The 23,045-nt window shown below is 44.5% G+C and overlaps 1 protein-coding gene across 3 annotated transcripts in view; it reads right to left on the reverse strand.

The window, feature by feature from the left end:
- Positions 1-23,045, reverse strand: part of BRPF3 (bromodomain and PHD finger containing 3) — a 1,617,494-nt gene that overhangs the window by 658,878 nt on the left and 935,571 nt on the right. For all 3 annotated transcript variants that reach the window (XM_044076533.1, XM_044076534.1, XM_044076535.1), the window contains one exon: positions 22,199-22,699. In XM_044076533.1, the coding sequence (XP_043932468.1) occupies positions 22,199-22,699 (501 nt within the window). The remainder of the gene's footprint in view (positions 1-22,198; positions 22,700-23,045) is intronic.

The raw sequence follows: 23,045 nt of genomic DNA on the forward strand, positions 1-23,045 counted from the left end.
AGTCTTACAGACTGAATGCTGTCTGTTGAGGCTAGCCAGAGAGTTGGATTAGAAGCCACAGCTGGGGATAGTGAAGGAGTGGTCTCCTAATAAAATGAACATTAGAAGGGGGGAAACAAATCTGTTGGGGCAAAAACAAGACTATGTGGATGACTTCACCTTTACAAATTTTGCTTTCTGTACAAATTTCACCATGATGGGCAACAGGAGAAAAATGCAGATATCAGTGGTCCACTGATATGCCATAGCATTCCTGGGTGTCTGACCCTGCTGAGGAATTAGGGAAAAAATAACTGTATTTGGTGTTAGTATGTGATGCATACAGACTGCAACAAAGCTTTTCTCACTTGACAGAAGAGCATTCTAACTGTACACATATTTACAGACTGCTCATGGGGCCAACAAGAGACATCTGCTGAGCCTTCATAGGTTCATAGGTTGGTACTAGGCTATTGGCCCTAGGGCCTATGCAAGCCTAGCCATAACAATTCCCTGGATATGTCTTCCCACAATATTTACTTCTCTGGACCCCTGTCTAGCAGGGTGACTGACATGATCCCCAGGGTGCATTTCCTATCTCCCATCCAATCATCAAGGTTCCTTTTGAAGAGGGCCAATGAGGTGCTCTGCTTGACATGTATGGGCAGTCTATTCCAGAGTATGGGGAGTCTCTGGGTCAGGAACCTATCCCTCCAGCATGTTTTGTTCATTGTGATGACAAGGTTTAGATCCCTGGAGCGTGTGGCTCTGAGGGATTGGGATTTCTTTAAGTGGAGCATGTCCAACAGCTCAGGGTTTGACATGGCCTTGTATGTTAAGCAGAGATCTCCTCTGAGTAGACGATATGCCACAGAGTACAACTGAAGTTTTTTTAGACAGTCAGCATATGGCATCTGCTTTAGGCCTGTGATTCTTTTAGTGAAGTATTTCTGTGGCCTTTCCAGCTGTTGAAGATGTCTTGTGAGGTACATACCAAATGGGGCATTATACTCTATAATGGGTCTAATGAGGGATGAGTACAGTGGGACAATGACCTCCTTTTTTCTGGATGAAAAGCCCTTAGTGATGAGGTGTGCCACATAGAAGGATTTCCTGACTGTTGTGGCAATGTGGTTATCGAAAGTGAGACCACTGTCCACCTGTGTCCCTAAGTCTCTTATCACACTTTCAATGTTTAGTGTCCTGCCACCTATGTGGTAATTCATGGGTACATGTTTTTTTCCAAAGGGGATAACTATACATTTCTTGGCATTAAGCTTGAGCCCATGGCTCTGGCACCAGGCATCTGTTTCTGTAAGGCCCTTTTGTAGAATATCCACATCATTTGGAGATTCAATAATGGCTCCCAGTTTGAAGTCATCTGCAAACTTTGTTATTCAGAGTCCCTTAGTGTTGGCCTGTACTTCAGAGAAGTAGATGCCAAACAAGAGTGGTCCCAGGACTGAACCCGGAGGTACTCCACTTGTCACTTGTCTGGAGCTGGATTTGGAGTCGGCTACTTTTACAGTCCATTGGAAAAGTGGAATAAGGGGAGGGGGTCCCCTGGTTAGGTGTGGTTGACATAGCAACCACTACAAGCATCTGTGACATGACTTTAAGAGCTCAACTGGTATAGTCACTGAATATAGCCAAGTCCACTTAACTCTTGTGAATCCGTTGTAGTACCTTCATGAGGTACCTGGCCAAGGGAAGCCTTAGGACTTGAGAGCTGTGTTGTAGCAATTGTTTTATAGCAGAATGCATTGGGGGGGAAATAATCTGGTGGGAGACTGGATAGTCCTGGTCTAGTGTCCAGGTGGCAGATGAAAAACACTAATGTGTGGGAGGGTTCCAGATGTAACTTTGCTGTACTGACTGTAATTCCCAAGGACAGGCACAAATGCCAAAAGTAGTGTTTTGCTCTCAGAAAACACTTCTTTGAGGAGGCAGCTATGAGCTAGTAGCCAAACAAGGGAAGACATGGATTCCCAGCAGTGTTAGGTGAACTGTTACCAGTACTACACATCTGGTAAACATCTTGGTGGTGGTGGTGGTGGTGGTGGTGGGGGGCTGTGGTGAAACTAAAGGTCAGGGCTCTGAAATGGTAGTGACTGGCTCCACCTGGAAAAGAAGGTCTCTTCAGCACACATTTTTATCTTTACATGTATATAGGCATCCTGGAGATCCAAAAAGCACATCCAATCTTCTTTTTGTAAGCAAAGAAAGATCAACTGCACTGTGACAATCTGGAAAGTATTTTTTTTAATACAAGCACAATTAGGCTACTGAGGTGCAGTATTAGCTTCAGGTTCTGTGTGTTTTTTGGGACTAAAAAGAACTTGGAGTAAAAAGTACAGTTGTGTACACTTACCATAAATGTAGATGTTCGAGTGTATTCACTGTTGCAGTCATCACATTGGGGTTATCTTCTTGCATAAGCCCTCAGTCGGCCTGATTATTAAATATGTATATATATATATATATATATATATATATATATATATATATATATATATATATATATATACACACACAAAGTTATACCTCCAACAAAAAAGCAAGTACACCAAAAAGCTTTTAAGCATGGTAAAAGAGAATAGAGGTATAGCCAGAAGAAGTCAAGGGGCTGGAGGGAGGGTAACCAAGGTGCAACAGTGAATACACTTGAACATCTACATTTATGGTAAGTGTACACAACCGTACTATGTTCTTCATGTTTCACTGTTGCAGTCATCACATTTGGTGTTAGATTCCCAAAGCTAAGGGCGGGAGGAGGAATTTAGATAGCATTAGGACCAGCAATAATGACCCGCAAGACTGCAGTGGCAAAGCCAGCTCTGGATTTAGAGAAAATTGGCAAATGGTAATGCTTGGTGAAAGTATGTACAGAACTCCAGGTAGCAGCTTCTAGGATGTCCCTGGTAGGGACACCTCTGAGAAAGGCTGTAGAGGTAGATGCAGCCCTGGTTGAATGCGGTCTAATCCCCTGTGGGATAGGTTTTCCATGGTGCTTATAGCAGAAATGAATGCAATGGCCTATCCATTTAGAAATGGTTTGTTTTGAAATGGCCTTCCTCTCTGCCCCTGCCGCAAATGCCACCAGCAGTTGTTCAGATTTCCTTTGAGGTTTAGTCCTGTCCAAGTAAAATCTAAGTTGTCTGCGCACATCTAAGGAGTGCAGTATCCATTCCCCTTTGTTCTGTGGATTAGAAAAGAAGGTTGGCAAATGAATGGACTGATTAAGAGCCACACTGGAAACTACCTTGGGCATGTCCTGAGGGACACCCTGTCTGCATGAAAGATGATGAAAGGCTCCACTGCCATAAGGGCCTGTAATTCAGATACCCTTCTTACTGAAGTGATTGCTAAAAGGAAGGTTGTTTTCCAAGAAAGGAATTTTAACTCTGCACTTGCAGCTGGCTCACAAAGAGGAAGGGTGAGTTTCTCCAATACAAAGTTAAGGTCCCAGGCTGGAGTTGGGGGTCTCCTGGGTGGTCTTACGTTTTTGGCCCCTCTGAGGAACTGCTCGAATAGTAGATGAGAGAAGAGGGGCGGTTCTGTGTTGTAATGAGCTGAAATGGCTGAGGCATGAATTTTGATGGATGAAAAAGAAAGGCCCTTGTGAAGCATCTCAGTTAAATATTGAAGAATCTGAGGTAAATTGGGCGCTACTGTGCCCATCCCTTGAGTTTGGTTACCGGCACAGAATCTCTTCCATTTTTCAGCATAAGATTTTCTAGTACTAGGCCTTCTTGCCTCCAAAATGACATCCAACACTTGTTTACTGAGGGATGGTAACGGAGAGATTAGGTAATTAGCCAGGCTGCCAGATTCAGGGTTTGAAGTTGAGGGTGCAGAATCTGGCTCTCCTGCTGAGACAGCAGGGTAGGGGTCTGAGGCAGGTGCCATGGAGCCAGCACTGACACACTGCGCAAGAGGGGGCACCAGTGTTGGCGTGGCCAGTCTGGTGCAATCAGTATCGTTCTTGGTTTATCCTGTTTGATCTATAGTAGTACTTTGGAGAGGAGAGGCAGAGGGGGAAAGGCATAAACTGATAGATTTTTCCAGCTGAAGGACAGAGCATCCACTTTCCAAGCTTGTTTGTGGGGAGTCCTTGTGCAGAATTTGTCCAATTGGTAGTTCTGGGGGGAGGCAAACAGGTCTATATCTGGGCTCCCCCATTTGATTATCAACATGTTGAAAGCCTTTGGTTCCAGTTTCCACTCGTGTGGGTCCATGAGATTTCTGCTTAGATCGTCTGCCATGTATTTAGTTTTCCTGGCAGGAATTGAGCCTGTAGATGCACTTGGTAGCTCAAGGCTGTATTCCACAGAGCCATGGCTAGTCTGCAGAGGGGGTATGTCTTTACCATTAATTGTTCTGGAAGAATGTGGTCCTTGAAGGGTGTCAGAGCATTCTGTACAGCTAACATTTCTTTTTGATTGATATGCAGGTGAATTTGACTTGGGTTCCATTTGCCCTGAATGCACTTCCCTGCCAGGTGAGCCCCCCCATGCACAGTCTGATGCGTCTGTTGTTAGGGTTTGGGCGGCAGGGGGTAAAGTGAATGGTAGGCAAGGAATGACAGGAATCATTGCTTCGAGATCCTGAGAATGCTGACACCATAGGCTTTTTAGATACCACTGTAGTTTCCTCATATGCACTCTTGCATATGGAATTAGTAGAATGCAGGAGGCCATGAACCCCAAGGCTTGCAGTATTTGCCTTGCAGATAGCAGGGTTTTTGTGGCCATTAGTTTGAAGTAAGTTGTCAAATGAATTTGTTTCTCTGGTGTGAGGAAAGCCATCTGGGAACTTGTGTTCAAGCTTGCTCCCAGGAATATAATTTGCTGACAGGGTACAAGATGTAATTTATTTTTGTTTATGGTGTACCCCAGACAAGTTAGTACCTTTTGCACAAATGCCAGATGATTCAAAATTATGTCTTGGCTTTCTGCCTGAATTAGATAATCGTCCAGGTATGGGAATATTTCTTTGCCTGCAAAATGCAATGACTGGAGCTAGGCACTTTGTGAATACCCTTGGTGCAGTAGATAAGCCAAAGGGCAGTGCAGAGAAAGTACAGTTGTGTACCAACCATAAATGTAGATGTTCGAGTGTATTCACTGTTGCAGTCATTACTCTTGGGTTATCCTGCTGGCAGGTTGCCCGTGGTCGGCCAGAATTCCAAAGTCTAGGTCCGGTGTCAGTTGCTGTCGCCTCTTCCTTGACGTCAGTGCGCCAGGGGTATAAAAGATGCAGCCGACACCATTTTTTTCAGTTTTTCTTGCCCCAGATGTCAGGTGCCCCAAATAGGTAGGCTGAAAAATATAGCAAAAAGAAATGCATGCACAAAAATAACATTTCCTTCATTTACAAGCAAATACACCAAAAAGGTTGTATAGGATAGAGAAGTACAGATCAGTCCCAGCAAAGAGAAGGGGGATGGTGGGTGGGTAACCTGGACTGCAACAGTGAATACACTCGAACATCTACATTTATGGTAGGTACACAACTGTACTATGTTCATCGTGTTTCACTGTTGCAGTCATTACTCTTGGGTTGAATCCCAAAGCTGAGGATGGTTGGCTGGGCTAAATAGGATTATGAGAGGCTAAGAGGCCCTGCAGAACTGCAGTGGCGAAACCTGCTCTGGACTTAGAGTAGAGAGGCAAGTGGTAGTGTTTTGTAAAGGTGTGCATTGAACTCCAAGTTGCAGCCTCTTAAGATTTCTTTGGTTGGTACTCCTCCGAGGAAGGCTGCTGAAGTGGCTGCTGCTCTGGTGGAATGAGGCCTAATGCCCTTAGGCACTGATTTGTCATGCTGAGAATAGCAGAAACGTATGCAATGGCCTATCCATTTAGAAATAATCTGTTTTGATATAGCCTTTCCTTGTGATCCTGCAGCATATGACACTAAAAGTTGCTCAGTTTTTCTGAAAGCTTTGGTTCTGTCCAAGTAGAAGCGTAACTGCCTGTGTATGTCCAAAGAACGCAGAATTTTCTCACCTTTGTTCTGTGGATTTGGGTAAAAGGTAGGCAGGTGAATGGTTTGATTAAGGGCCACACTGGACACCACCTTAGGCATAAATGTAGGGTTTGTCCTCAGAGAAACCCTGTCTGGATGAAATATGATGAAAGGTTCCACAGCCATGAGTGCTTGTAACTCCGACACTCGCCTTGCAGAAGTTATGGCTAGGAGTAGAGCTGTCTTCCAAGATAGGAATTTAATATCCGCTGTTGATGCTGGCTCGAAAGGAGGCAGTGTGAGTTTCTCCAGAACATAATTGAGGTCCCAGGCCGGAATTGGTGCTCTCCTTGGAGGCCTAATGTTTTTTGCCCCTCTGAGGAACTGCCTTATTAAAGGATGAGAAAAAATAGGTGGTTCCGTATTGTAATGTGCAGAAATGGCCGAGGCATGAATCTTAATTGATGAGAAGGAAAGGCCTTTGTTCAGCATCTCAGTTAAGTATTGTAAAATCTGAGGAATATTAGGTACAGACGTGCCAATGCCTTGTTCCCGATTCCAAGCACAGAATCTCTTCCATTTTTCTGCATAAGATTTTCTGGTACTGGGCCTCCTGGCCTCCAAGATAACATCCATAACAGCTTTTGAAAGAGGAGTTTTTTTGAATGGCTACATTATCCGCCATGCTGCCAGATTTAATGTCCTGAGTTGACTGTGCAGGATCTGATTATTTTGTTGGGTCAGCAAGTGAGAAGTTTGAGGCAATATCCATGCTGGACCTTGAGACAAGCTCTTTATGATTGGGTACCAGTGCTGGCGTGGCCAGTCTGGTGCAATCAGAATAATTTTTGGCTTCTCTTATCTGACCTTTAGGAGTACTCTGGGAAGTAGAGGCAGAAGGGGAAAAGCATATACTGTTAGATTTTTCCAGCTGAATGATAAGGCGTCCACTTTCCATGCTTGCTTGTGGTAACTCCTTGTGCAAAATCTCGGCAGTTGACAGTTGTGCAGGGAGGCAAATAGATCTATGTCTGGGCAACTCCATTTCCTTATCATCATTCTGAAGACTTGTGGATCCAGTTTCCATTCGTGGGGATCCATGAGGTTTCTGCTTAGTTCGTCTGCCAGAGTATTTGTTTTTCCTGGCAGGAATTGTGCTTGTAAGTGGACTTGAAAAGCCAATGCTGTGTCCCATAAGGTCATTGCTTGTCTGCAGAGGGGGTAAGAATGAGTACCCCCCTGCTTGTTTATGTACCACATGACCGTAGTGCTGTCTGTCTTTATCAGTAATTGTCCTGGATGAAGTAGGTCCTTGAAAACTGTCAGGGCATTTTGGACAGCTAGCATCTCTTTTTGATTGATGTGAAGATGCATCTGGTTTACAGGCCATGTGCCCTGAATACATTTTCCTGCTATATGGGTCCCCCAGGCATAATCTGATGCATCCATTGTCAGTGTCTGTCTGGCTGTGGGTAAACTGAATGGCAGACTCTTGTTGTGGTGACAGGCTTCTGCCCACTATCGAAACTCCTGTTGTAGGCAGGGAATGAGTGCAATTACTGTCTCCAGGCTGTGGCAATGCTGAGTCCAAACACTTTACAGATACCAATGAAGTTTCCTCATATGCAGTCTGGCATATGGAATTAGTAGAATGCAAGATGCCATGAAACCCAAGGCCTGCAGGATTTTCCTTGCAGATAAGTGGGTTTTTGTTGCCAATTTCTTGAAGTAAGTAATCAGTTGTTTTTGCTCGTCTGGCGTGAGATAAGCCATCTGGGCAGTTGTATTTAAGCTTGCACCCAGGAATATTATCTCTTGACAGGGCACTAGTTTTGATTTATTTTCGTTTACTGTGTACCCTAGGCCAATTAGTAATCTTTTTACAAACGCCAGATGCTGAAGAAGAGTGTCTTTGTTCTCTGCTTGAATTAGGCAGTCGTCCAAGTAGGGATATATTTGAATTCCTTTTTGTCTACAAAACGCAATTACTGGTGCCAGGCATTTTGTAAAGACCCTGGGCGCAGTAGATAAGCCAAAGGGCAGTGCAGAGAATTGGTAATGCATTGAGCCAGCTATAAATCTGTGGTATCTTCTGCAAGATTGTCTGATTGGGACATGCAGGTATGCCTCTTTTAGGTCCAAAGTTACAAGCCAAGCCTCTTGCCCAGCATGGGCAGTAGCTGCTGAAGAGTCAACATCTTGAATTTTGGAACTTCCAGAAACGTGTTTAGTATAGACAGGTCCAGAATAGGTCTCCAGGTTTTGTACTTCCTGGGCACTAGAAAAAGTCAGGAGTAAAATCCTTGCCCCTGCTCTTGTTGTGGTACTTGCTGAATGGCCCTCATGTCCATGAGGGTTGTTATTTGTTTTTGTGCCTCTGCCCTTTGATTGTGTGGCAAGTCTGGCATGCCCTTTGACCTTGGTAGAGTGTAAAAATGGAACCTGTAGCCTTGGGACACTATGTTCAGAACCCATTTGTCTTGGGTAACTATTTGCCAATTTGATGAGAAAAGTGCCAGTTTTCCCCCTAAGGGGGCTATCAAAAGAAAATTGCTTGGAACTGGTAGAGGAAAGTCATTGAGACGGTTTCCTGTAAGGCTGTGATTTGTCTTCTCCGCTTTTGGAGGTAAGAGCACCCCATTGTTTAGGTCTGTATGAGCCTTGGGGCTGAGATCTGCCTCTGGGACATCTGTATCTACCTCTTTGTGGTCTGTCAGAGACCGGAAAGGTCCAATTTTTAGAAGGCCAGTTCCTGCTAAACCTGGGTGGCTGTACCTGTAAGAAATCCTTTACTGTCTGCATGGATTTTGCTTTATCCTCCATTTTTTTCAACACCTCTTCTGCTTTAGTACCAAACAAAGTATCATGCTGTAATGGTGCATCTAATAATTTTGCTTTAACATGATCAGGCATATTTTGTTCCTTTAACCAAGCATGCCTTCTAATAACAGAACCTGTAACAGCGGCCCTGCAAGAGGCCTCCAGTGAATTATAACCACATTGCAAAGTATGCTTTCCCACTGGTTCAGTTGCATGCAATAAATCCTGCAATTCTTTGTTCTCTGAACATTCAGTATTTGTCAACATTTTTTGCTTAAATAGTGGCATTAAATATTGCTGATATTTAAGCATATGAAATTGACAATTTAAAGCCCTTACAGCCAGAGTGGCAGAAGTGTAAACTCCCCCCCCCCATCTGTCTAGCGCCCTAGAATCCCTATCAGAGGGGACAGGGTTTTTTGCAGTGGAAGCTTTAACCCCCTTGGGACCCTGAGATATAGTTTCTTGGTCTGCTGCAAGGTTTTTATATAGGAATTTATGAGAATCCGGGACCCTGTAGTATCTGTCTGGCTTAGCAGGTGCAGGGGGTGAAGAGTCACGGGACAGTCCGGACTCTGAAAATACATCTACCATGTCTAGAACAGGTGGAATAGCTAGGGGTCTGTGCTGAGGAAGAAGCAGGAAGTCTCTGAGCCTTTTCTTAGACTCAGAATAATCTTGGCTCTCCCAGTGGAAATGCTCCCTCATAGTATGCAGTGTTTCCCCAAAAGAATAGTCCTCAGGAGGAGAGGCTGAAGGAATGGATTCTTCAGCATCAGAATCCTCATAAGGAAGCATGGGGTAATCCTGTTCAGAACAGGAATCAGAGGAAATAGAAATCTGATCAGAATAATAATACTCTGTCTCTTGCCTAGGCCTCTTATCAGGAGGGGGATGGGAGCCCCTGATCAAAGTAATTAGGTCTTCGGCCATTTTGAGCATCTGTTTTTTAGGCATGGAAGTCTGAAGAGGAGAATGCTGTACTTGTTTCTTTGTCTTTAGTGCTTTAGTCTTTGTCTTTGAAGCTGAAGATGGCTTAACATATAGTTGTGTCGGTCTGAAGACACTCTCAGAAGCCGATACCTGCTCAGTGGCTCCGGACCCATCTGAGGGATTGATTTCCGAGTGTCCAATACCTTGAGTTTCCAGAGGCCCAGTCGGCTCCACGTGGGAGTCGGTAGAGGCCTGTGGCTCTGAGGTAGCGGGCGCCAGGGGCTGCGAAAGCACCTCAGTGAGAACCGGCAAACTGGCGACTGGCCTCGAAGAGGCTTCGTCGTCGGTTTTGGACCTCAGATGCCTATCCTTGTCCTTGCATTTTTTTTGTAAGCTCCGGTTGTCGGCTGTTTCGCCGGCATTATATAATTAAATCATCGGCCAAAGTAATGAAATGCAAAATCGAATCGACGCTTGATAGTGCGTTGGTCGAATCTAGCACAAAACCGACAGCTAGCAACGTTGTGATCAGGGCCTAGGCAAGGAATACAATAAGAGTGAAAATCCTTATGAGGTATTTGCTTCCCTCAAGAAATACAATTGTTAACTTTTTCTGACATTGGTCTGGAGCAAGAAAAAAAGTTTCCCCAACGGGGTACTTAGATTTAATGAAGACTTTAGTTCTGAAATTCAGATTTGAAAATCTCAGGAGTCGGCCGACCGGCACTTGCGAACTGCTTTTGCTTCGGGCACCGCGTGGCAAGAAAGACTGGAGAAAATGGCATCGGCTGCATCTTTTATACCCCTGGCGCACTGATGTCAGGGAAGAGGCGACAGCAACCGACGCCGGACCTAGACTTTGGAATTCTGGCCGACCACGGGCAGCCTGCCAGCAAGATAACCCAAGAGTAATGACTGCAACAGTGAAACACGATGAACATCTGATAGTGCATGTAGCCTTCTTTGAAGCGTAGGTATCTTCTGCAAGACTCCCTGACTGGGATGTGCAGGTAGGCTTACTTTAAATCCAGTGTTGCCAACCAGGCATCCTTGCCTAGCATAGGAAGCAACTGGTGAAGAGTTAGCATCTTGAATTTTGGAATCACAAAAAAGGTGTTTAGGATAGAAAGGTCCAGGATAGGACGCCATGAGTTGTCTTTTCTGGGTACCATGAAAAGTCTTGAGTAGAAACCTTGTCCCTTTTCCTCTTCTGGTACAGCTTGAATAGCCTTTAAGCTTAAGATAGAGAGCTTTTGAGCCTCTGCCCATTGATTTGGAGGTAGATCTGGCCAACCCTTTGGGGTTGGTAATGTGTGGAAATTAAATCTGTATCCTTGGGAACCTATATTTAAAACCCATTTGTCCTGGGTAATGAGTTCCCAGTTTTTTGCTTGCGGAGCAATCTTTTCCCCTAAAGGAGCAGTCAGTTGAAAAGTGCTTGGAAGTTTTAAAATTAAGTCATTGAGACAGCTTACAATAGGGAGGAGCCTTACTACTCCCTGATTTGGAAGTGGGAGCCCCCCACTGCTTAGTCCTGTGCGTACCCTGGGACTGAAGCCTGGGTGTTCTGCTGGTTCTGGGTTTGGACTGAAGGCCTGGAAGAGGCAGGAAAGGACCAATTCTTAGAGGGTCAATGCCTACTAAATCTTGGAGGCTGTACTTGTAGGAAATCTTTAACAGTTTGCATAGATTTAGCTTTTTTTCTCCATCTTTTTTAAGAACAACTACTGCTTTGTTGCCAAACAGGTAGTCTTGATTTAAGGGAGCATCCAGCAATTTAGTTTTAACATGATCTGGCAAAGATTGTTCCTTAAGCCAAGCATGCCTTCTAGGTACAGACCTGGTGACAGCAGCCCTGCAAGATGCTTCTAGTGAATCAAAACCACACTGTAAAGTATGTTTTCCAACCTGTTCAGCAGAATGCATTAAATCCTGTAAATCCTTATTTTCAGCACAGTCAGGAATCAACATCATCTTCTGTTTAAGCAATCCAATAATATCATGCTGATTCTTTAACATATGAAACTGGCAATTTAAGTCCCTGATGGCCAAGGTTGCAGAGGTGTATACCTTCTTACCCCATCTATTCAGGGCCCTGGAATCTCTATCAGTGGGGGTAGGATTTTTGGCAGTAGTAGCCTTAATGCCCCTGGGTCCCTGTGAAATGGTCTCAGGAGCCTCAGTAGGATTTTTAAAAAGGAACTTGAGACAGTCAGGGACCCTGTAATATCTATCAGGTTTTCTGGGAACAGGAGGTAGAGAGTCAGGGGCCAAGCTAGATTCAGAAAAGGCATCATCAACAATGTCTAGCACAGGAGGAATAGCTAAAGGCCTGTGCTGGGGCAGAAGAAAGAAATCCCTAAGCCTCTTTTTAGAATCAGAGTAATCCTGGCTTTCCCAGCGGAAATGCTCCCTAAGAGTATGCAAGGTTTCACCAAAAGAAAAATCCTCTGGGGGAGAAAAAGAGGGAATAGAGTCCTCTGCATCAGAATCCTCATAGGTAGATAAGGGTAAATCCTGGTAATCAGAGGAAACAGAATTTTCAGAATCCTGATCAGAAGTATCATAAGCAAATTCAGTCCTAGGTCTCAGAGGGAGAAGGTTGGCTTCCCCTGATTAAAGTAATAAGGTCTTCAGCCATTATTATCATTTGTTTTTTAGGCATAGAGGCCTGACTATGTGGTCTGGGCTTCAGTTTTCTAGGCATGGTTCGAGATTTAGGCCTTGAAGAAGATGGCGTCGGTTTAATAAGCAAGTCAGTAGGCCTGAATTCACCCTCAGAAGCCGGTGCCTGCACAGCGGCTCCGGACCTATCCAAGGTAGAGACAGCCGCAGGTTCCACATTTGAAGCACTCGCGGCATACTGGACTCCGAATGGGTCTCAGTAGAGGCCAGCGAATCTGAAGTAGCAGGTATCAGGGTCTGCGAAAGCGCCACACTGAGTACCGGCGAACTGGCAACTAGCTTAGGAGAAGTGTCATCGGCAGTTTTGGACCTAGGCGGCCTGTCTCTGTCTTTATCTTTGCGTTTTTTCGGAATGTCGGTAGTAGGGTGACTTACCGAAGGCATATCTGGATAACTGAACCGAGTACCAAAATATTTAGAAGCGAAAATATACAGACGACGAATAGTTCGTGGTTTAAATAAGGCACAAAACTGACAGCGAGGTACGTCGTGGTCAGGGCCTAGGCAAGGAATACAGTACGAATGAAAATCTTTACGAGGTCTTTGCTTTCCACAAGAAATACAATTACTGACTTTTACTGACATTGGATTAGAGCAAGAAAAGGTTTCCCCAATGGGGTACTTAGCTTTAGTTGAAGACTTTGGTTCTGAAACTCGAAAATGAAAATTTCAGGAGTCGGCTGACCAGCACTTGTGAACTGCATCTGCTTCGGGCACCACACGGCAAGAAAGACTGATGTAATGACGTCGGCTGCATGCTTTATACTCCTGACTACCTGACGTCATGGAAGATGAGACAGCAACCGACGCAGGACCCGAGACTTTGATAATCAGGCCGACTGAGGGTTACTGCAAGCAGATAACCCAAATGTGATGACTGCAACAGTGAAACACGAAGAACATCGGGAATTCTATTTGGTCTGGTGTGGTGGGACCTCCCAGGTTGCTCCTTTCCCCAACAGGTTGACAACTTATAAAAATGTGCGGTGGAAGGTTTGGTACAGTCTAAAAAGAAGAGTTGGTTCTTCCAAAAAGAGAACACCTAGACACTGGATAAAATTTCCCTGACTGACTTGTCCAATGTAATGGCCAGCCATGTGGGCAGTTACAGGAATACATGCTCCCTGATCACCTCCAAAGCTGGAGGACAGTTAGGTAAGTTCTCAGGGGTTCTGCTGCCGATTCCAACAGGATGGACTGTGGTACCCCTGATTTTGTGGACCACCTCAGGTACCTGTTGAGAAACACCTCCCTAACCACATGTTCCTATTTAAGGGTTAGACATACTGGGGCTGCTGGAATTTTTTTTGAACCAGATGTTCCTTGCTCCTTTTACTAGCACAGGATCTTTGGGGGACAGTAAATTTCACCCTTGAGCTCTTGCTCAAGATTATTGTCAAAACAATAAGGACTCTTTAAATGGCAAAGACCAAATAGATGTTTTGCCTAAATCTGATAAGCTTAAGCCAGGCTTACCTCTTCACACAGATGCCCAGTTTTGCCCTTACTGCTCTATCCAAAGTACTATGTAGAAGCCTCAAAGAGAATATAGTAACAGTATTAACAGTCATCGCTTATGACTCAAGTGAGTTACAAATTGCACTAAAGGGCAACTTTTCAGGGAATTGAGGATTTTATCTGATAGAGCCCTTTGAAACCTTGTGTGTATGTGTGTCAAGTAATTTAGGGACCTGATGTAAAAATTGCTCAATGCACACATTCACTTTCCTAGGCAATCCATGGCCCTAATCTGGGGAAAGAATCATGTGTGCTTCTAAAGCTCTCTTTTGTTGGCAGTTGACGTGACAATGGAGTATACAAGTGGTCTTTTACTCCACAGTTGCCAATCTTTGGGAGGCTGAAGACTCTGGTCAGGTTTCTGAGGAATAGGTTTTACTACGTCCATATCATGCCATGGTTTCTGCTCCACAAGGTTTATCATTTTGCCTGAGAGAAAGGTCCACTCAAGCTGTAGAAGGAGCAGACCAAAAAGCTTCCTGTAGAATCTCTTCCTCCAAGGAGGTGAGGATGGTGCACCAAGTTACCTTCTGAGGCATCATTTCTAGGGCTTCAGCAAACTCTGGGATTCTGGAGGAGATTGTAGGGGAAGCCTTCCCTTTATCAAGGTCCATGTTTGGGGTGGGGCAACTCAGGTGGAGAATCAGTGTGCCTCCTCTTGCATGTCTTCTTTATTGGACCACTTCTAGAACAATTACTGTGTGTTGGAAAGAGGACTCTTTCCCATACTTGCAGGGTTATGATGAGGCTTTTTGGCACCTGGTCCTTAATGGAAAATTATGATCAGCTCAAGTTCCCAGAATGGATTACATCTTGGAATGAAGTCAAAATAAAGGAAGCCTTAGTTCCGATGGTCTGCCCTTGATGACTGGTGTTGAGATGGTTACACCACAACCATGGCTGCTATTCAAGTTGGCTCCAAAGGCGAAGTCAAATGACCAGCATAATCTGCCAGTATAAGGCATGGCACAGAAATCAAGTCTGACATCTAGATCTCAAATCATGATTGTGTCAACACCTTGAATGGCAATGACAGCATTGGTGCCATCCTTAGTACTGGTGTATCAATGACAACCTCAGGCTTAGTGACACTTGGCACCAAGGGTTTTGGTGGACCTTCGCTGGCCATCACAGAGACAGGTGGGTTTGAGAAGACACCAAGTTCCATCTGGGCTTAATCGAGGACATCATCCTTTTATCCCAGTTAATGTAGAAGAGGGGGTGTGCACCATCCTTGAGGACATCACAAATAAGGCAGGAGAAGGTCTGGATTGGAAATATTTGGGTAGCTCCTTCTCCAGGGCGAAGCTCCCTGTTCTCCTTCTCGGAGTAGGATCAGATGCCACAGATTACTCTGAGCCACCCCTATATGGAAAGAAGTACTTGGCATCAAAGCAGGAGCTGACATCAACAGTTCATATCTAAGCTGAAGTTCATCTCAAGGGGCTGATTTGGATGTACGTTGAGGCTCAAAAAAGGGCAATCAAACTCTAGCTCTACTCTCCTTGTTTTATCTTTTCCTGTCTTGTAATTTTTCATCCTTTCTGTCATCTTTTTTAGACGCAAGACACCTTTTAAGTCAGTTTACTCTTTCTCTCCCAAGTGGTTCTGGCACTAAAATTGTTGCAGACAGAATAGTCTGCAGTCAAGTGATTTTCCATCAGGCACAATAATGCACTCTTCTTATGTGTTCTGGAGGAACCTTGTGGCCGCACTGAGCTTACTTTGAGAAGCCGCAGGTCTTAGCTTTATTCATCATGAAAAAATACACCAGTAGCAATACTACCCAAAGTTAAATCATAAGTAGAAGCACTATGCCAAAAAGCACTTCTCTAAATAGATAGCAAAAAGTAAATCAATATTTTGAATCAGAACTGCAAATAACATGGTTTGTTCTATAAACCAGTGTTCAATAAACAAAAACAAATAACTCTACTTTTATTTAATTTTTTAACTATACAATAGGAAGGAGGGAGGCAAAGAAGATGCACAGAAGGAAGACAGCAGCCTTAGGTGGGAATGGGGGAGGGTAGACATAACACAACTTATGCTGAAGTAAAAAAAAACTGTGAAAAATGAATAACCTACAAGAAACAACAACAACACTTAAAAGTGTGAAGAAAACTGTCACTTATTTTCCCCAAAGAAGAGTTTTTTCTACAACTAAAGCTCAAGCTGAGCGGATCCAATCCTATTGAAGAACTGCGGCAAACTAGATCCCGTGACAGGACAGGCAGAGATGCATTGTGGGATTGAGCAAGGTGCATGAGCTAGAGAGGGAGAAAAATGTACAGTTGTGTACACTTACCATAAACGTAGATGTTCGAGTGTATTCACTGTGCAGTCATCACATTTGGGTCATCTGCCTGCAGGTAGCCCTCAGCAGGCCTGAATACCAGAGTCCTGGGATTTCTGCGTCAGATGCTGTCACTTCTTCCATGACGTCAGGTTGTCAGGGGTATAAAACATGCAGCCGACACCATTACATCAGTTTTTCTTGCCCCAGATGTCAGGTGCCCCCAAAATAGGAAGCAATTGCATGGTATGTAGTACCCCCAGCAAAAAACAAATACCAATGTATAAGATATGCCAGACAAAAAAGATAGGAAAGAAATCAAGAGAAGTCAGGAGGGAGGGTAACAAGGACTGCAACAGTGAATACACTCGAACATCTACACTTATGGTAAGTGTACACAACTGTACTATGTTCTTGTTGTTTCATTATTGCAGTCATCACATTTGGGTTGATTCCCAAAGCTAAGGAAGGGTGGAGTTAGTTATGAAGCATTAGGACTGGCAATCAGGCCCTGTAAGACTGCTGTACCAAATCCAGCTCTGGATTTAAAAAATATAGGCAAGTGGTAGTGACTGGTGAAAGTGTGTACAGAGCTCCAGGTTGCAGCTTCCAGTATGTCCCTGGTAGGGACTTCCCTGAGAAATGGTGTAGAGGTAGATGTAGCCCTAGTGGAATGAGTTCTGATCCCCTGTGGGGTGGGTTTCCCATGGTGTTTGCAGCAGAAATGGATGCAGTGTGCTATCCATTTAGAAATGGTTTGCTTTGAAATGGCCTTGCCCTCTGCCCCTGCAGTAAAGCTGACTAGCAGCTGGTCAGATTTTCTGAGAGGTTTAGTCATGTCCAGATAGAACCTAAGCTGCCTGTCAACGCCCAGGGAATGCAGGATCCTTTCCTCTTTATTCTGAGGATTAGGAAAAAAGGTTGGCAAATGAATAGACTGGTTTACAGCCACACTAGACACCACCTTGGGCATAAAGGATGGGTTAGTCCTGAGCAAACCCTGTCTGCATGGAAGATAATGAAGGGTTCCACTGCCATAAGGGCCTGCAATTCAGACACTCTTCTTGCTGAAGTGATGGCTAGAAGTAAAGCTGTTTTCCATGAGAGGAATTTTAACTCTGTTGTGGCCGCAGGTTCAAAGGGCGGAAGTGTGAGCTTTTCTACTACAAAGTTAAGGTCTCAGGCTGGAGTGGAAGCTCTCCTGGGGGGGGGGGTCTTAAAATTTTGGCTCCTCTCAGGAACTGTTTTACCACAGGATGAGAGAAGAGGGGTGTGGCTCAGTATTATAATGAGCTGAGACGGCAGAGGCATGGATCTTAACTTGAAGAGAAGGATAGGCCTTTGTGGAGCATTTCTGTTAAGTAATCTAGTATATGAGGTAAGCTGGGCACAGTTGTGCCCATTCCCTGAGACTGGCTCCAGGAACAGTATCTTTTCCATTTTTCCGAACAGGATTTTCTAGTACTAGGCCTCCTTGCCTCAAGAATGACATCCAGCACCTGTTTACTGAGGGTTGCTGGTGTTGAATTCAGGGGATTAGCCAGGCTGCAAGGTTCAGGGTCTGTAGCTGAGGGTGCTGAATCTGGCCTGCCTGCTGGGACAGCAGGGAAGGAGTCTGAGGCAGGTGCCATGGTTGTAGCACTGTCATACTGCCCAAAAGAGGGTACCAGTGCTGGCGTGGCCAGTCTGGCACAATCAGGATTGTCCTTGGCTTGTCCTGTTTGATTTTTAGTAGAACCTTCGAGAAGAGTGGCAGAGGGGTAAAGGCACAGACAGAGGCTTTCCCAGGTGAAGGACAGGGCATCCACTTTCCAAGCTTGGCTGTGGGGAGTTCTGGTGCAATATTTGCTCAATTGATAGTTCTGAAAGGAAGCAAAAAGGTCCACCTCTGGTGCTCCCCACCTGTGCCTCAAAAGCTTGAATATTTTGGGTTCAAGTTTCCAATCGTGTGGATCCATGAGATTTCTGCTCAAGTCATCTGCCAGGGAATTTAGTTTGCCTGGCAGGAACTGAGCTTGTAAGTGCACTTGGTTGCTCAAGACTGTGTTCCACAGAGCCATGGCTAGTCTGCAGAGTGGGTAGGAATAGGTTCCCCCCTGCTTGTTTATGTACCACATAACTGTGGTGTTGTCTGGCTTTACCAATAGTTGTCCTGGAAGAATAAGGCCCTTGAAGGCTGTCAGAGCATTCTGCACAGCTAACATTTTTTTCTGATTGATATGCAGGTGCATTTGCTTTGGGTTCCATTTGCCCTGAATGCACTGCCCTGCCATGTGAGCCCCCCATGCATAGTCTGATGTGCCTGTTGTTACGGTTTGGGCGGCAGGGGGTAGAATGAAAAGGAGTCCCTTGTTGTGGTTACAGGCCTCTGCCCACCAAAGGAACTCTGTCCTTAGGCAAGGAATGATAGGAATCATTGTTTCCAGGTCCTGAGAATGTTGACACCAGAGACTTTTTAGGTACCATTGAAGTTCTCATATGCAGTCTTGCATATGGAATTAGTAGAATGCAAGAGGCCATGAACCCTAGGGCCTGCAGTATTTTTCTTGCAGATAGCTGGGTTTTGGTGGCCAGCAGATTGAAATAGTTTGTCAAATAAATTTGATTCTCTGGAGTGAGGAATGCCACCTGGTAAGTGTTGCTCAAGCTTGCTCCCAGGAATACAATCTGTTGGCTGGGTACCAGTTATTTCTTTTCGTTGATGGTGTACCCCAGTGAAGTGAGAAGTCTCTTTACAAATGCCAGGTGCTGAAGTAGCAATTCCTGACTGTCCGCCTGAATCAGGCAATCTTCAAAGTATGGGTAAATTTGAATTCCTCTCTGCTTGCAATATGCAATGGCTGGAGCTAGGCACTTTCTGAATACCCTGGGCGCAGTAGACAAGCCAAAGGGAAGTGCAGAGAACTGATGGTGCACAGAGCCTGCTCTGAAGCGTAGGTATTTTCTGCAAGATTCCCTTATGGGAATGTGCAGACAAGCTTCTTTTAAATCTAGGGTTGCTAACCAGGAGTCCTTGGCTAGCATAGGAAGCAGCTGTTGGAGAGTTAACACTTTGAATTTTGAAACCACCAAAAAGGTGTTGAGAATAGACAGATCCAAGATAGGACTCCAAGAGTTTTATTTTCTGGGGACCACAAACAGTCTGGAGTAAAAACCTTGTCCCCTTTGTTCTGCTGGGACAGGATGAATAGCCTTGATACTGAGAAGAGAAAGTACTTGCTTTTGGGCCTCTGCCCACTGGTTTGGTGGTAGGTCTGGCCATCCGCTTATGGATGGGAGTGAGTAGAATTGGAATCTGTATAATTGGGAAATCCATTTGTCTTGGGTAATGTATTGCCAATTTTTGGCATGCAGTGCAAGTTTTCCTCCTAAAGGTGCAAGTACTTGGGCAAGGCTTGGAAGAGTTAAGGATAAGTAATTCTGCAATTTTACCAAAGGATGCAGGCTTACTACTCCCCGTTTTACACATGGGAGCACTCCATTGCTTAGATCTGTGCATAGCCTGAGACTGAAGTCTTGGTGGTCTGCTGCCCCTGGGTTTGGACTGAGAAGGCCTGGAAGGGACTGGAAAAGACCAGTTTTTTGAAGGCCAATGTCTACTGAATATAGGTGGCTGTACTTGTAAGAAATCTTTAACAGTTTGCATAGATTTAGCTTTCTCCTCCATTCTTTTGAGGACGACTTCTGCTTTATTACCAAATAGACGCTCTTGATTTAATGGTGCATCCAGTAATTTTGCTTTGACATGATCTGGCAAGTTTTGCAGCCGAGTGACATCTCCAGGCATTTCTGCAGTTACCTCCTACTGCACTTCTAGGCATCAAATATTGCCTGTTCATATTTGCATTGATATTTCCAAAACCATGATAGATACAAGGTATCAGAATATTTTATCTTGAAGCATGCATGATGGCAAACACAATTGTATTGATATATGACCTCTATCAATTAGTATTTGGTAGAACTGTACGGTGATAACTTCATTTTTTCAAGGCTGAAGCCACACCCACTGGGAGTTACAGGTGCACACTTAAAAGAACTCTACTGGAGGGAATGAGTTAAGCCCCGCAAGATGCTTCTAAAGCATCAAACCCACAATGCAAAGTATGTTTACCAACTTGGTTAGCAGAATGCATTAACTCTTGTAAATCTTGTGTTCTGCACAATCAGGAATCAACATTTTTTGTTTAATTAGCTCCATAACATGCTGCTGATACTTTAACATATGAAACTGGCAATTTAAAGCCCTAATGGCAAGCGTAGCAGAGGTGTATACCTTTTTCCCCATCTATCTAATGCCCTGGAATCCCTGTCCGAAGGGGTAGGATTTTTGGCAGTTGTAGCCTTAATGCCTTTAGGTCCTTGGGAAATGGTCTCTGGATCTGCAGTAGGATTCCTAAAAAGGAATTTGTGGGAGTCAGGCACTCTATAGTACCTTGTCAGGTTCCCTGGGAGCTGGAGGCAAGATATCAGGGGTAAGGCTGGATTCCAGGAAGCTTATCATCTACAATTTCCAGAACAGGAGGGATAGCTAGAGGCCTGTGCTGAGGCAAGCTTAAAAATTCCCTGAGTCTCTTTTTGGACTGGGAGTAGTCCTGGCTCTCCCAGCGGAAATGTTCTCTAAGGGTGTGCAGGGTTTCACCAAAGGAAAAATCCTCTGGAGGGGAAGCCGAGGGAATGGAATCTTCTGCATCAGAATCCTCATAGGTAGATAAGGGTATATCTTGGAAATCAAAAGGATCAGAGTAATCAGATTCCCAATCAGAAGGAAAATCAGTTCTGGGTCTATTTGAGGGGGAAGGCTGACTTCCCCTAATTAAAGTAATGAGGTCCTCAGCCACTCTAATCATTTGTTTTTGTGGAATGTGGGCCTTAGAATGCGCTTTGGTCGTTGGTTTCCTAGGCGTAGTGTGAACTTTAGGCCTGAAAAATTCGGTATTTTTGGTTTGAAAGGAAGTCGTCGGTTTAATATGAAGATTGGAAGGCCTAAAAACACCCTCAGAAGCTGGTGCCTGCACAGCAGCTCCGGACCCATCCAAGGCAGAGACAACCGCAGGTTCCATAGTTGAAGAAGCATCTCGTGGCATACTGGACTTTGAATGGGTCTCAGTAGAGGCCTGCGAATCTGTAGAACGGGTATCAGGGGCTGCGAAAGCACCTCACTAAGTACCAGCGGACTGGTGACTAGCTTAACGGTAGCGTCGTCGGCACCTTTGGCCCTATGCGGTCTGTCTCTGTCTTTATCCTTTTGTTTTTTCGGGAGGTCAGTATTTGGATGGCTTACCAAAGAAAGTTTGGAGTACGGAGATCCAGAGTGAAAGAATTTAGCTTCAAAAATAGTCCGATGACGAAATAGCTTGGGCGTTGAACAAGGCACAAAACCGACAGCGAGGGACATTGTGGTCTGGGCCTAAACAGGTGTCGCAGTAAGAATGAAAATCTCTGTGAGGTATTTGCTTTCCACAGGCAAGACAATAATTAATTTTTTCTGATATCGGTTAGAGCAAGAAAAAAGGATCCCCAACGGGGTACTTATCTTTTAGAAGACTTCAGGTCTGAAACTTGAAAAACTAAAATTTCAGGAGCTGGCTGACCAGCACTTGCGAACTGCTTCTGCTTCAGGCACCGCACAGCAGGAAAGACTGATGTAATGGCGTCAGCTGCATGTTTTATATCCCTGACGACCTAACGTCCTGGAAGAAGCGACAGCATCCGACGCAGAAATCCCAAGACTCTGGTATTCAGGCCGGCTGTGGGCTACCTGCAGGCAGATAACCCAAATGTGATGACTGCAACAGTGAAACACAAAGAACAGCTTTCTGGTAGTAGGGTACCTGTGGCAGCCAGTCCAAGTGTTGTAGTGTAAGGACTGGATTATGCAACATCTAGCAGAATCTAAAAAATACATGACTACATCCGCTGTACATAATATAACCTACCCAACTTTTGAAAGCTACTATTTTAAAACACAGGGAAAAACAATATACTCGCATACAATACCTGTGTCCACTGGCCTGTCAAAAGACTTCTCACTCTCAGTATCAGAACTGCAGCTTAAGCTCCGCTTACGCTTCCTTGTGGTCTTATCATCGTTAGAATGGGTCAAACTATCTGCCTGGCTGTGGTCAGAGTCCCCATTTTCAGTAGAATCTTCTGTGCTCCTGTGTCGTTTCCCTCCATTTTTAGCTTTTTTGAAGAGCACTGAGGTTCGCCTGCCTACTCCTGGAAATGAGAGACTGTCTCCAGTGTCAGCCTCTGTAAGAGGAAGTCCATTCATACTGCTGTCACTTAACAAACGTTGGAATGCAGAGCTACTCATATGTTTGGACTTCTTATGCAGCAGTTCACTGTCTGATTTTAAACGCTTCTGTAACCTATTATGGACTCGACTTTCATTCACTGGTTTTAGAGTAGGTGGATCTTTGTGTGAATCAGAAGGTGATGGGGGTGGTGCAGGGCCGGTGGGTTCTAGAGTGGGTGGTGGAGTACACTTGGAATCATCTGTAGTTAAGGGGAAAAAAAAGTGAAAATGCAACTTTAAGAATATAGTGCCACTTTTTTTTTTTTTTTTTAACAGGAAAATGTAATATACTAACACTGAGGTATGCAAGGACTAGAAATAGTTACAAAAAGAACATCCATAAAAGTTAATTAGAACATCCATAAAAGTTAATTCCAAACAACAGCCTTATTAGACTGTATGTCTGGAATAACCAATTACAAAACAGGACTGTGCAGTTTCAGCAGAACTATACATCTTCATTAGGGTATGAGGTTAACCAACATACTAGAAACTGTAAAAGGGTATTCACCACAATATCAAACTCAGAACATCTCAACTCAGCTT

This window comes from Protopterus annectens, chromosome 7.part0 (assembly GCF_019279795.1).
Source record: "Protopterus annectens isolate FY-2018-M chromosome 7.part0, PAN1.0, whole genome shotgun sequence".
In the NCBI taxonomy this organism is placed as follows: Eukaryota; Metazoa; Chordata; order Ceratodontiformes; family Protopteridae; genus Protopterus; species Protopterus annectens.